The sequence below is a fragment of the Cydia strobilella genome, chromosome 15 (assembly GCF_947568885.1).
Source record: "Cydia strobilella chromosome 15, ilCydStro3.1, whole genome shotgun sequence".
NCBI lineage: Eukaryota > Metazoa > Arthropoda > Insecta > Lepidoptera > Tortricidae > Cydia > Cydia strobilella.
This window is the reverse complement of record NC_086055.1, coordinates 16,566,369-16,582,136: the sequence shown is the minus strand read 5'-3', so window position 1 is coordinate 16,582,136 and position 15,768 is coordinate 16,566,369. Positions and strand designations below refer to the sequence as shown.

Below are 15,768 nucleotides of genomic sequence, written 5' to 3'. Positions count from 1 at the left end.
TTAATTTATTTAATTTTAATTATGATTTTTTACATTGTGATGTGTTTTACATATATTGTCTTTTAAATAAACGGATTTATTATTATTTTTTATTTTTTCTCGGCTTTCACCGGATTAATACTGCCATGCACGGGCCTAGGCCAAGTGGATGTCATTATTATTATAAGTAATCTAAATGACAGGGAAAACAAATACTTTACTTCTGAAAGAAAACTACGTACCTAGGTATGTCCGTACGTAATATTAAATCACATTTACAATTGGGTCTACCCCAGTTTTTTTTTTTATATTTATATTTTTTATTCATTAAATATATACAACAAACTTTTCACTATTTCTAATTATACATTTTAATTTAAGCCAGCATTTAAAGACATAGTGTGCAGTAACAGCCCAAAAAGACCGGGGCCTGTGCTAGGGCTAGTTACAATATATGTGACACAATTTTTAGAGAGCGATCGGATTTTGGATAAACAATTTTCTTATAATATAAAGTTTACTTAATTCAATTAAAAAAGCTTAATTAAATAAACATGCATTAAGGATGACTCACGTTAGACCGGGCCGTGTCCGGGCCGGAGCTTCCGGCGCTTACTTTTCTATGACATGACAGGTGATCATGTGATGCTTTCCATAGAAAACGAAGCGCCGGAAGTTCCGGCCCGGACACGGCCCGGTCTAACGTGAGTCATCCTTTACTGGTATTTTTTATTTTTATGTACGTATTTAATATACGTATATTGGGTTTTATAATTATGTTTTTCATACACTTTTCGTCGGGTAGTCACACAAATCTCTGTTTTAACATTTTGCTGGGACGTCAGTTAGCCGCGACCACGACCAGTGAAACCTGTGTCACAATGTCGGTAAATAACAAATAACTCCGATAAACATATAAGTCACATATTCCCGGAGGAATAGAGGGAAGAATCCGAACAGGAAAGGAATGTTTGAGGAAAATACTTGTGGGCAATTCATCATGCCCCGTACATGCATAATAAACGTAAATAAACTGAGATAACCTCTAGTTTACCAAAGTTAGGGAAAATGCTGGAAACTATTAGATATATTATAAATACCTAAAGACTGATATCACTGTAATATCTTTGTAAATATATTTCGATCTACTTACCTAAGCCTATTATACTAAAAACCGGCCAAGTGCGAGTTGGACTCGCGCACCGAGGGTACCGTACTTTTTAGTATTTGTTGTTATAGCGGCAACAGAAACACATCATCTGTGAAAATTTCAACTGTCTAGCTATCACGGTTCATGAGATACGGCCTGGTGACAGACAGACGGACAGACGGCGGACAGACGGACCGACGGACAGACGGACAGATGGACAGACGGACAGCGGAATCTTAGTAATAGGGTCCCGTTTTTACCCTTTGGGTACGGAACGATAAAGAGTGAAAAATGCTTATTTTTTCCTAATCAAAAAACACGATACCGAATATGCCGTTAAACGGATCCCATCCCAACCTATTTTTGTTATCCATATCTTATTTTCAGGGGTCGAACATATCTTATTTTTTCTTAAAAAGGGGAGGGCGAATTTATGTTTCACACTCTATGCTATCAAACACGGTGCAGTTAGCTTAAACGGGCTCCAGTACCGTTGTTTTTACCAGTACAAATGAACGTTCCAAAAATAATTTTTTTGAAAAATAAACAAAAACAAACCAAACGTATATTCATTTTTCCTGTAGATTCTTACGTAATATAGGGAGGAGGGGGTCAGGCTTTTCGTATTTTGTCTTACATAGGGTAGGGAGGGGGTCAAAAACTGGCAGAAATCGTCTTACATAATAAATGAATGGCGTCCGGTGTACGATGTTGTACTTCACTGATCATCTGTTTTTCTGCTTATTCAACATTTATACATGGATTTTATGAAATACCTAGTAACAATAAAATGTCGCTTAATAATGCGGTTGTTGCTATAACGTAGGCATTTGTTATTTTGCCGTTTCTTAGGCAAGAAGCACAGTTACAGCGCCTTGCGCAAATCACACTTCAAATTTAATCTAGATAGCAATCAGAACCTAGCTCATTTACTAAGAAATAGGCCCCCAGGTGATTTGCCTGAATTATGCCTTTGAAATTATTAGCAATTTGCGGTCCGTCCGCGCCTTTTCAGGCATTCATCTTCGGCATAAACCTACAGGCCAATTCGTACACTGACGTCAGAATTATATTTGAATCATGTTTTAGTCGTGCATTTCGCTCGTACTTTTCTGTACATGTATTGCCGCGAGCGAGACGCACGATAACGAAATAACATGATTCAAAGATCGTTCTGATGGCAATGTACGTTCGAATTGGCCTGCTAGTTCGTTAGAATGATGAGGTGCCTTTTTTTTGTGATTGTGTGAGTGGCTGTTAGAATTGTGTTTCTTTCAACTTCAATGCTTTCGCCATTCTGTTAACCCTTCACCAGGCTAAGGGATATATATTTCCCACATACACTTCAAACATGTGTCCTATTTTCGATGAGTAAGACTGACATTCGACTCTCAGTTTTGAGATGTGAGCCTGATAAAGGGTAAATGTACTTTTGCTTTCGTACCAACTTCTTTTGCGGAGCAGACATTATTCTATACACACTGTCGTTATTTCTAAAAGTTTTTTTAGGATATAGGTGGCAAACGAACAGACGTTAAGCAATAAGCATAGACATCTGCAACACCAGCCCGCGCAGCATGGTTTCCCCTATCACTAAGTCCGTCACTTTCGCACTCACATACTTGTTAGAACGTGACAGGCATGGTGATAAGCGTACCGTGCTAAGACTCCAGAGGAGTAGCAAAGTGCGTTGCCGGCCTAAGATGGAGCTAAGATGGATGGCATGGATGGATGGATGGATGGATGGTGGATGGATGGGCGTTAAGATGGAGGGAGTATTACGCTCTTTTCTTGAATTTTTGAAGGTCTTATCGGTCTGGAAATTTTATTAAGTATGCTGCATACGTAATAGAGTTACTGCGTTTCACTTGATTGGCAGTATATAAGCGTCGGTATATTATTATTAATTACACACAATTTATTCCCCTGAGGGCCTAGCAAACATGACAATCGTTCGCAGAGAAATGAAACGCTATGTCTCTAACGCACTAATATGGAAGAGTGTTAGAGAAACAAAAGCGTTTCGTTTCGTTTTCTGCAAACGATTGTCATCTTGGGTAGGCCCTCTGAATTATTTAAATATTTTGCAAAAAGCGTATAAGTTTCTCATTTTTGGCTATGCGTTTAATTTTCCCAATAACTTATTGCAATTACAAACTACAAACTAAAATGCTTTTTAAACTTTACCAAGCAATACAACCATACTCGATCAAAATGTCAAGCCACTTTCAACTTAATCACTTAATTACTCCATAAAAAAGCTAATATCCGTGTGAACCTACAAACCAAATGACGACAGAGATCATAATTACCATCTCTCACTCCTGCTACGATTATGCAAGTGGGAATGAGAAGTTTTAAGTTCTCGGTCGTCAGTTTGGTTTGCGGATAGTATAAATACAACAAACAACTAGCCAAAAGTGAACTTTATATCTTGACAATAAGGCCTATGTAATATCAGTCGACGTTACACGCTCAATCACGACTTTTCAATCAGTTTCCATATTTAAATAGCAACCGTTACATCACTGTTTCCTAAAATGGCCGATCGAATCCAGCCAGTATTTTTTTAAATACTTTTGAATTAAATATGGACTTTAACGAGTTGTGTTAAAGTTTATTTTTAAATGTTGTTATTTAGTGAAGTGGTAGATTCAAATTCCATTGCAATGGAATCCGGAATAGGAATAGCTTTAGGTAGTTACCAGCCGTCACGAGAAATGGAGTTAAATGTGAAACATCAAATGGATAAGGTTCAAATTGAGACCCGTCGGGTACTGCTTTAAAGCCTTATTAAGGACCACACTTTATTGGTAGTTCGAAGACACACAGTCAATCTTGAGAAGCTTAGAATTTTAAATGTTATCGACACAGATTTTTCACACCCAAAAAATAAATTTTAAATATCCTATAAAATAAAAAGTAAAAAATTGTATTTACATGTGTTCGTCTCATGGGCTAAAAATATGTAAGTATTTTAATTACGGTCAAGGAATGAATTTCAGTACCTTTATCACAGTGACAATAGTATGAGGTCCCTAGCGACTTTCATATTGATTGTGACAAGGTACAGTCGAGTTCATAGGTAAAAATATGTGTACATTTCTTCTCCTTAATCCATTGCAAATATTGCAATAAGGTGAAAAAATACAAATACAAATACAAATGTTTATTTCATAGAATATGGTACAAAGATGGTCAAATTACAATAAGTGCGGCATATTCTGCCTCTATCGGCGTAGAAATATGTATTACTTACAACTAAGTTGCTATACCTACTTGATTATTACTAACATGCATATAATATATTTTAATATTTACATATCGAGTTTTTACAAACCTTATAATTACCTAGGTCTTGGCACAATAGTAGTTAAGTCAGGAATCAATTACAATACATTAAAATTATATTACAACAATAAAATAATTAGTTTATTAATAATTAAGGAACTCATTGATCGAATAAAAACACATGTCAAGTAACCAATCAAACATTTTTTTCTGAAATTTATTTATATCTAGTGATTTTATGTCATTTGGAATCTTATTATACAATTTAATTGCCATGATATAAACATTTTTACTAAATATGTTTACTTTTTGTCTTGGAACAAATAGTTTGCTTGGATACCTTCCACTTGTTTTATTATGAACGGCATCATGTAGAGGAAATAGATTTGGGTGTTTTCTGACAAATTTAACAACCTCATATATGTACAAGCAGGGCAGGGGAAGAACTTTTAGCTCCTTAAATATTGGTCTGCAGTGGGCTAAATATTGAGCGCCAGATGCAGCCCGAATACACTTTTTTTGAACGATGAATGCCCTCTGTATATCAACTGAGTTGCCCCAAATGATCAGTCCGTAACGTGTATACGCGTAAAATGTATACATATTTATGAACTCAACTGTACGAATTGGGGAATGCAAACCGGTTTTCATTTGTATGAAAATTCGGTTAATAACCGGTTTTTATACGATTAAAAACCGGTTTGCATTCCCCTGGTACGAACTGGTACTGAAATTAAACTCCTTGACTGTACAAGCTAAAATACATATAATATGTTCTTGCTCCTCTATCTCTCTGATCTCCATCCATCAAATCGCCCGTAACCCGCCTTCATACTACAAGGACTAGGACTCTAAAAATAATACTCCACTAGCTCATATAAGGTCCAAGCTAAGAGACGGTCCATATAAAGATATGTCGTTATATAAGCAGGGCAAGGTCACGACGGACCCAGGAAGTAGTTCTAGGGAGTAATAACCGGGGCTAGATTCTACTCGCGCTAAAATCGAATACTTGCGTTGAATTGACAACATATACATATATTATGTTAGGTTAGACACAAATCGCTCCGTGCATCCTAGTGATTGTAGGACATATTGCTTATTTGACAGATGACAGCTGCAAAATAGTATGAAAATGTCGTACCACAAAAGTTCATATTTTCACCATGTTATGCGTTGGCGTCGCTTGTATTTCCCCCATCACCAACTTCGAACGTAGCCAAGAAGTAGTTCAAATTTAGGTATCAAACTTAACAATTGACCACCCTTTTAATAAAGCTGGCTTTGCCATGATTTGATGTTTACCAATCGCTTTTTGGTAAAAAAAGATATCTTAAGAAACTTGATTAAACCCAATAATGCCTAAGTGTCGCTTCGGACTAGGAAGGTCAGATAACAATCGGCTTCGCAAACACTAGTGCTAGTGCCTGCGCCAATTCTTAAGATTATGTAGTCCATACGAAGGCCGGTTCCTTTAAGGTGCACCTGGTAAAACACTAACGCTGCGTCTTACGTAAGCGAACAACACGCGAACGCGAAGCGAAGCGGCGCGGCGGCGCGGCGCGGCTGGCCTGGCCCATGGCGTTCGCGTTCGAAACGAGATCGCTCACATAGGACACTTCTATTAGGTATCAAAGGATTGAATCACCCCGCGCCGCATCGCTTCGCTTCGCGTGTTGTTCGCCTACATAGTACGCTGCGTAAGACGTGGAAGCTACAGCAATCTAATTTAAGTAAAATATAACGCTTTTGGAACAGTGGCCAAGGGTTGTCAACAGTAATTCCGACGTTAATCGCCTTATCTCTGCCCGCTTTGTCTCCAGATTGTTTAAATATCGCTGGAATTTTGCTTCAATAAGCAGGCCGTAGCCTTGGTAGAGAATTTGACATATTCAAACTTAAAACTTTACTAGGGAAGAAATCAATTTTATTAAATACTAGCTTCTGCCCGCGACTTCGTCTGCGTGGACTTAGTAACAGCAGCAAAAGTAATATACTTGTTACTTCTTGACATTCTCACCCTTTGACTCGAAAAAGTTACTGCCTGAATTATTAAGAATCTCTTCTTCTTCTTCTTCCTGCCCTTATCCCACGTTACATGTGGGGTCGGCACAACATGTTTTTCTCTTCCATTCTCCTCTATCTTTCGTAGTAACAGCAGCAAAAGTAATATAGCGCCTGGAAAAATTCTCATAACAATCAATCAATTTGAGCATATTATGCACCCAAATTAGCAGTCACTTCATTAATTATCTCAATTCCACCCCGCTTTTTACTTTCGGGATGATTTTCGGGATAATGGTTTACCAATATCTCCATTGACATTTTGCTAGGACGTCAGTCTTCCGTCAGCTAGTGCAACTTGGCTTAAACATCGGAAAAAAGCTAAAATAATGAAATTTATTCGCGGGTAGGCCAACGGGTCTAACGCGGTCTAAAACAACATTAATTATAGGAACACTTTAGTTACCTACATTATGCACTAATTTTTTTCCTTTTCTGGGTAGGTACCTACATAAATTACATACAGAGACTTTCCCAGACTTTGGACTTTGACTGAAATTGTTATTGCTTATTTGTAACCTAATAAAACCTTACGAGTACTTTGTTACTTCTTGACATTCTCACCCCTTTCACTCGGAGTCAAAGTTACTGCCTGAATTATTAAGAATCTCTACAAATACAGAATAAAATCAAGAGAATAATATAAATGCAATTATTTCCGCAATAATAAATCCCTACGCAAAGCATCATCGCCGTTTTGCTCCATTAAACAGACAGCATCGTTTAAAATGGCGGCGCAACACGACAATGTAGTTAATCTTGTTCCCGTCTTTATTTCTTTTAATCCCTTGGCCCATAAACTGGTACATAAACATTTTCTAAAGAAATAATCTTCCTTAGTTCCACGGTAATGGGGAAACAGTTATTTAACTGCAATCTGCATAAACGTAGGGGAGACCAAGGAGAGTTGAGACAAATTTTACTTTTTCGGTCATAACTGTTTTATTAGAAGCTAGATTTACGAAATCTAGGTCCATCTAGTCATGGGTCATTACCACGCTGCGTCTTCCGGTACGTGGTCGCCACTCGAGAGCCTTTCTGCCCCTTACCGTTGGTTGAGGGCAGCGAATGACCGTTCGTTGTGGAAATCCTTGGGGGAGGCCTTTGTCCAGCAGCTTGGCTTGGCTTGGCTTGTTGTTTGGCTTTGTCGGCTGAGATGATGGGGATGATAATGACTTGAAAAATAAACTATCTTTATCTTTAACGAAGGTCGCGAGCCTCAGCAATAAGGCGGGTTTTAGTGTCACGCGGACCGTCCGTGCGGATCGCTCCGCACCGGACCAATATGTAATATAATAAGTGCAGGAAGCGTTTTAGAGTGGTTCGCGCGGACGACTCTCCGCGCGGACAGCTTTCTCATACAATTTGGCGGTGCGGAGCGGTCCGCACGGACGGTCCGCGTGACACTAAAAAACCCGCCTTTAGGGACCGAGAAAGATCTTTAATGAACTATATACTTAATCTGCTACACGGAGTGAAGGTACTGGTTGTCACCAGGGGTACCGTGCTAATAGCGCATTCGACTGTCGGGTTGCGCCGCCCCTAAATTCTGCTGAAACGGCTCCTTCGTTGACCCAAATTGGACCCTTAATTTATGATTCATAGCCCTCCTTGTGATGGCACACGGAGGCATTTTTGCAAGCGTTACCCAAATTTATTGAGATGGGAGAATGTTTTGCGTTTTTACAAAGAAATGCAAAGTGTTGGAGCTGGGGCATAATGTCGAGATTGCGTTTTTTGAAAACCAGCAGCCCGAGCACATGATTGGCGCGACAGTTATAATCTCGCCGCGAGATAGATTACCCGTCTTTTACTAACTGTATGAATTAAAGGGGGACGGGTAGTCTATGTCGCGGCGAGATACTCTCGCGCTAATCATGTGCTAGCCCGGCAGGGCGCGTGTCCGTTTCCTTATTCCATAGAGTAACTTATACTAGAGCGGTACTGTCATAGTAAATTTTGTAACCCCAGTAAATTCACTGCCATCTGTCGACACACTTTAAAACTAAAAATGAAGATTTATAAAAATACGATAGAATGTATTTAAATATAGATAAATGATTTTTTTTATTTGCATTAAATATTTTTATGATTTTGACCCATGTTCTTTCACTGATATGCGTTAAAATTGTTAAATAACAAACGAAACCGTCAACGCCATCTATACGACTGTAGGCCAAAACTAGTAGCGCCCTCTGAACGAGAATCAAATTTTCGTGATTTTCGAGGCACGTTTTTTCCTTAGACTGTATCTATCTATTACGAAGTTATATCTATCTTTGCTTATTCTAAATTGAGACAGACATTCACTTACAGTGATATCCAAAATTACAAAGAGAAAACTGACAGCAGTTTGAAGAAATAAATTGTGAAAGATATTTGTTGAACATGTATAAGATGAAATATAACTCTAAAAATAAAGTAACTAGAATCGGAACGAGCTATCTCTGGACCGACTTTTCTATGACAGGACGTCACTATGAAAAATTGCAAAAATAAAATAAAATATGACTTCTATTACGGCAAAACTGTTTCTTATGAAGCAGAAACGTCTGCAAGCGTTACTCCAATTCTTTTTTAATTAAAGGAATGTGATTTTTTTTTCTTTAATTAAATTTTTTGATCTATTATGGCACTTCCACACGTCACGTAAAAGTTTGTGCAGAGTTAGCCTGGTCTGCCTATTTATAACTCGTAACAAGTACCTACCTTAACTTACATAAATCAAATATATGCCCGCAAAAGTTTAATTCCTCTTTCTAATTCTGTAAAATTTATAATAAGTTTCCTTTAAATTTTCTCACTGTTGTCTATATAAATAATTATGTGTAGCTCGTGTAGCTCGAATTTTTCAAAACACATGCATGTTTTAAGCACCACTATAGTCTGGCAAAAAAGAGTAGAAATTAAAAAGTGGCAACACTGTTAAGTGTCGTCCCTTTCAAATTAATCTAAGAAAAACGGGACGACACTACAGTGTTGCCAATTTTTAATTTCTATTCTTTTTTGTCAGACTGTAATTCCGTATTTAGCAATATTTTCCAAATGCTGGGAGCCTTCAATATCTCTATCTATCACGGCCTCTGTAACGACTGTACCCACGTCACCGCCTGTCCAAACTCGGGTCGAGGATCAGGTAAAAAAACGACTGGCTGACTTCGTTTGATTATACTTTAGGTAGTTTTTGAGTGGGAATGGAATAGTTATACCATAGTTATACCTCTACTAGTAACTTGAACCGGAGTTATATCTATCTTTGCTTGAACTAATAAACAGTGTAGTTACGGGCCTGTATTTCACTAGATTACTCTTACAAATAGTCATTATTATTACTACTTTACTTATCGAATTTGGTCGTGTTTTCGAAACAAATTGAACTTTTGGTAGAGGGAGTATTTAATATAGGACAATGGTGAATATTAAAATTTAAAATTGAGGTTATAAACAACCTATGACTTTTACCGACATACCAAACAGTTGTTGATGGTAGCGCTTAATGAGCTAAAGTACCTTATTCGTAAAGGCGGTTCCAACGAAGGTGATCGTTGTTAATTCTTCAAGGCCCCAGTACACAGTGGGCAAGGAAGTTCCATGATAAACCATCGCCATCGTGTACAGGGGTCAATGGCGGACGATTGGCCATCAGGTGTCTATCGTGGTGCGCAATCGGGAAGTTGTCAGTTTTATGACACTTCAAAGGAATTGTAGCGTAGGTGTTCACACAGTCGCCCATGGCAGTGGCTTGGCATGGCCCATCGTTAGCCACTGTGTACTGGGGCCTTAACGATCATTTACAGTGAAATTAGCTTACCAATCTATACTTTTGACGCGACATGCAAAGCTAACTGAAACTTTTTGTCTACAGCAAATCTACGCTCAGCCAGTGTCCCAAGTGGCCAAGATATCCGACGTGCTGACCGGCCAGGGTCCTCCATTCCCTGCTGCCATCGCCAGCCATCTCTTCTCTCCAATTCCCGTCTATCAGCCTCGTGTAAGTCTACACAACTAACTAATGGTGAAAAGGCCAACAATGTGCGTCGCTATCAGCCACAGAGTTGGCCAAGGTATCCGACGTACTGACCGGCCATGGTCTTCCCATCCCTGCCGCAATCGCTGGCCATCTCTTACACAATGAGGGCTACCGCGTTTAATTTCGCCGCTAGAAGCGCTATCGCTAGTGTAGATGGAGGTCTTTCAAAACGTCAAATGCATAGAACTTTTGAGGTTTTCAAGCTTTTTTATCGGGAATTTTCACTCATTATTTATAATTGTGGTAAATCTTTGTCCAACTTTGATTATAAACAAAAACAATAGATATATCTCAATATTAGTGGTTTAAAAAAGTGCCAACTAAAATATGTATGCAAAATTAAACAGGTTGAAAAAATGGCACATTTAGACGCTAAAATACCTTTGTGTATATGAGAACGTATTGATTTTATAAAATTAAGCATAGAAGAATTTTTAGATCTGTTTTTCTGGACCTACATCTACAGTGGCGGCAACTGGTGAGCACAAAAACGGTAGCCCTCATTAGTTGACCATTCGTGGACGTTGGCAATGTGCATAAGGTCGACCATCAATTGGGATATGCGGATATACGAGAACAGCCAGACATATGAAACCATTTTAACCCAAGCGGCAACGGAGACGCGCTGCGACATCACTTTTTAAGATAATTGTTAAGCACATAAGAATAAAAAAGCAGAGGCAGAGGAAGACCGAGACGTGCGTTTTTGGACCAAGAGAAAATCAATGTAGTGACGTATCAGGAGCTCAAAACAGTGGCAAAAAGAAGATCGGAGTGGCGGTTACTCCACCGACAAGAGCCAGGCTCTTAAGAGTTATGATGATGATGATGTTAAGCACATGCCGAATATAATAGCAATAGACTTAAGTGCCACGGTCTATTAGACTACGCAGTTTTAAAGGATACTTCAAGACGCCATTCAAGACCATTAACGGCATTAACTACTAAACGATAGTAGAACTCCCATAATTACTATGACAAAGCGTTCCCAGTAGTCGTAAAGTAAACTAATTATTCACACTTAGCATGTTACAAGTAGAACCTCAACTCAATTGCCGAAGTCATAATTTAGACACATTGCGATCCTGTTCGACTGTTAAGGTGATATTCGGATGGCGACTGCAACAGAATGCTTGACTCGTATGTCTATCCTGCTGTTGTCCTTTACAAGACGCATTTTTTAACCTCTCTCTTGAAATTTTGAGCAAGTTTGATATTTTTTATGTCGTTTCAGTTCTCGGATTTTTTCCAAATGGCGGATTATACAGCGCGAGGCAAATAAAGTCTGTCAAGCTATTTCCGTCAGTAGAAAAGAGCGACAATTTTTTTAAAGTGAAGGCGGGAAGGGTTAGTCCCATAGAAAATTTGAATTTCGCGCCTTTTTCTACTGACAAAGTTGTTCGACCGGCTATAGTTACAGAGTAATAAAAAAAAATGACGGATTGTACGTTCTAATCGCGACAACATTTCAGCAACGATAGCCACGCAATTTATCAAGGAAATTGACGCCTTCGCCAACTCTGTAAACGTAATGCGGCAATTATTTTTATTTATTTAAAAATTTAAATTAGGCAACAAGGCCCAAATTACAAAATACCTTACAGACTAACATATACATGCATTTTATAGACTTGAAAACAAAACACTATTTAATGCAATGCTGCAGTCGCCATCCGAATATAATCTTTAAAGATGGAGATGAAGGGGATAATACAGCATTTAATAGATCCCGTTGGGGTGATAAATTCCGCCGTGAATAGAAATGACTATGAATGGCTTACATGATAAGAGAGATATATTTCTAAATAATAATATATAGGTGTATGTATATAAATATATTGACAGGAGACTTGAGGAGAATCAGGCAAATTATTACACACACAACTACGGAGTACTGATTGCAAAAATGTTAGTGAATGAATAATTGAGTAAACGTAAATGGTCCAAATCCATTGAAGACACTTTGCAGTTAATCTTGCATTACATGACATGTGTTTTGTGACCTCAACTCTGGTGCCGATACCAAAGACAAAATGGAGAAAATTAATGAAAACAACAATAATGCTAAAACTATCTAGAGCGCATGTAAACTTAATGTTTATGATAGTCCTTATCCTAAAATGAGTCGCCATTAAACTAAATGGAATTTTCATTAGCCACTTCGTCTGAATAGGTTTTCTGTGCAAACTTACCCGTTAAGTGTCTTGATCGTTTATTTTTAGAGCTTCTTATTGATTTAGCTATGCAAATAGAAATGATTAATGATGTGCCATACCTGAAAATCTTTTAGAAACTACGTGGTATATTTTTACCGTCGCTTAAGAAGGATCCCAAAAATTCATCATATTATTTTTTAACTTTATATTAATGAATTGAGACACTTCTGAGAAACACTGGCGTTGTGAGAATATTTTGGAAGGTATAGTGATGATAAATGGTTAATTGATCATGCAATACATTGGTAACAATTAAGGAATGAATCAATGAAAATGGTCAGGTTTTTAACATATTTTTCAATTTCTTTACAGCTATCATCACCCACAACATACGAGATATCAGCCCCAATCCCATCCCAGCTGGCGTACTCCGAGCACAAGATCACCTACCAGCCCCAGCAGAATGCCATCCAGTTGCAGGAATACAACCCGAAGCTGCCCAACCCCAAGCAGGCCATCGCTCGGCTGACGGTCAACTACCAACCGTATCCTCAACAGTTGGCGCCGCAGCAGATTGTGTATCAACCTCAGCCTATTCAGCAGTTCCCTGTTTATCAGCAAGCCTTTAATCAACCGATTCAATACCAGGTTATTGCTCAATCATTTTTTATTTCATATCACATCACTAAGTACAGTAAGTAAGTACACTGCTGCTATATATTTTGGCATATTATGTTTTTTGGCGTAGTGGTTCTTGTTGCCATTAACTGTTTAGTAGTTTTTAGTTTTTTTTAAACAAAGTGTTATTAACCAAAAAAAGGTGGCTTGATAATTGAAGTAGGTAGATTTCGCTGTTCGGCTCTGTATATTATCCGGTTGCTCAGGTAGTTAAAATTTTACCTTTGACCATTTAGTTACCACGAAACAGAATATGACACCATGTTGCACTATCAAGTTCGTCTGTGAAACTTAAAAGCCCGAATTTTTCTTGGACACGTCTATTGTCTGATATTAGTCTGAAAGTTTGATCACCCTACTACTACTACTACTTTATTACAACCTATATACGTATATCAAAATTTTAGTGTGTCTTAGCCTAACCTGCCTGCGTGTCCTACTGATGGGCAAAGGCCCCTTGATTTCCACGACTCCCGATTTGGTGTTTTCTCTGGTCAGTTATTCAGGAAGCTGCTATCCAGGTCATCCCACCATCTCCGTTGAAATTATTAATAACCGCAGAACGACCGCCTGCTGCTACCTTTATTTATACATTGTAAATCTGTTTTTAAATTTTGTTTTCTTTGTGGTGTATAAAGAATATTTATTATTGTTATTACAGCAGGCCCCAGCCCCTCAATACCAGAACCAAGGATACCAGCCGCCTCTGATCCGATTAGTGCAAGCTCAGCCTGGAATCACATACGCAGATGAAGGCATAAGTGAGGAGCAACATCAAAGACCAGCCCAGAGAGAGCTGAAGACCGGACAACCTGAAGCTGTGAAGGCAGCGGAAGAGAGGGCTAAACCACAGCCACAAATACAACAGGTGAAGATTTAAACTGAGTTTGGTATCAGGAGTAACAATGTCATTAATACTTAAGTTACTAAAAACGAGGCCAATTTAAGTTAAATACTACAAACAGGTTGTAAACAAGTTATAAATCTCTCTCTTGTTCGACCCCTTTTCACCCACTATTGGGTATAGATCTCCTTACGAAACTTAACACGTAAGTTTTTTTTAAACAGGTTCCTTGTGTTTTGTTTTTTCCAAACATATTGGCGATGTCATCGGCCTTTTGCTAACTGCCCGCTGAAATTGCAATATCTTACTACACACTAACCCTTTCTTGTAATCCTCGAGATGTGAAAGATGTTTTTACTTTTTCCAGAACTACAACGCACAACCTCAAGGAGCCGTCAGCTACGCCAGTTTCTCCGTAGGGGCCCCTACAGCAACCTACGTTCAACCACAACAACTTCAATACCAACCACAACAACAACAACAGCAGCTACAACAGCAACAATATCAGCAACAACAAGCTCAACAACAGCAGCAACCTCAACAACAACTGCAATATCAACCTCAACCTCAACAAAATCAGCAGCAGCAGCAATCTCAGCAACAAATTCAATATCAATCTCAACCTCAACTTCAAGTAATCCAGTACCAACCTCAGCCCCAATACCAAGTCCAACAACTTCCTGCTCGGCAAATCTCCAAACCAGAATCTCAAAACCTCATCCCTATCCAAACCAAACCGCGGCAAATCTTCATCCGCCAAGGACCTGTAGTGGTCCCTTACCAGGCCCAGGCTTACCAGTCACAACCTCCAGCCTACCAGGCCGCCGCTCCCAACTTCCCCCCAGTCCAGTACTTTGGTAAATTCGCCCATTCTATTTTCGGGCAGTACCAATGAAGTGTAGGAAAATTTTCGTAATGTAATCGTTAGGTAAGTTCTTTAATTGGTAAGAAAATTGAGGTGCTGAAAGTATTTTTCTCTGTGATGCCATATTCTTATACAAAGTGTAACTACTTTAATTAAATATGTATTAATGTTTTAAAAGCCTTATTTTATTGTTATTTCTAATATGGTCATGGGTCATGTCACGATGTAAAGCCAATAAATTTTAGATTATCAATTTTTAACATTCATCATCATAGACCTTTCCATCTTGCCGGATGATACAAACAGCGTAGGAAAAAATGCTATGAACGAATTCTCTCCAAGCTTAAACATTGACATGTAACATCAATGGTCAATAAGAGATTTGGGCCAATTTTTTATTTGTTGTTGATTTTTTCTTCAGATTTTGATTAAAAAATTTGGTGGTGGTGGTTCCCTATTCTGTAGGTATGTCTTTAAAAAAATCCCCTGTATTACGAACACCACACTTGGCGGAGAATTTCATACATTTTTACTGGGACTAATTAGGATTTCGTATCGTTATCTCTTTAAACCTATCAAATTTGAATCCAAATCTACAGGACAAGAAATAAAAAATCGGCCTATTTAGAGGACACTAAAGAATAGGGTATTTGACTGTATTTAAAATAAATTATTTCACACTATGCATGAAATCAAGCACCAGATAATTAT

General features: G+C 38.3%; 1 protein-coding gene across 2 annotated transcripts in view; it reads left to right on the top strand.

Annotated features, from left to right (window-relative positions):
• LOC134747637 (putative uncharacterized protein DDB_G0271606) overlaps window positions 1-15,150 on the top strand; it is a 57,778-nt gene extending 42,628 nt beyond the window's left edge. Inside the window, exons 4-7 of one of the 2 annotated variants that reach the window (XM_063682243.1) lie at window positions 10,350-10,475; window positions 13,043-13,318; window positions 14,013-14,216; window positions 14,560-15,150. In XM_063682243.1, the coding sequence (XP_063538313.1) occupies window positions 10,350-10,475; window positions 13,043-13,318; window positions 14,013-14,216; window positions 14,560-15,087 (1,134 nt within the window). In that variant the 3' untranslated portion in view covers window positions 15,088-15,150. Of the gene's footprint in view, window positions 1-10,349; window positions 10,476-13,042; window positions 13,319-14,009; window positions 14,217-14,559 lie in introns of both variants that reach the window. The other variant, XM_063682242.1, reaches the window with a different exon arrangement.
• The last annotated feature ends 618 nt before the right edge of the window (window positions 15,151-15,768 follow it).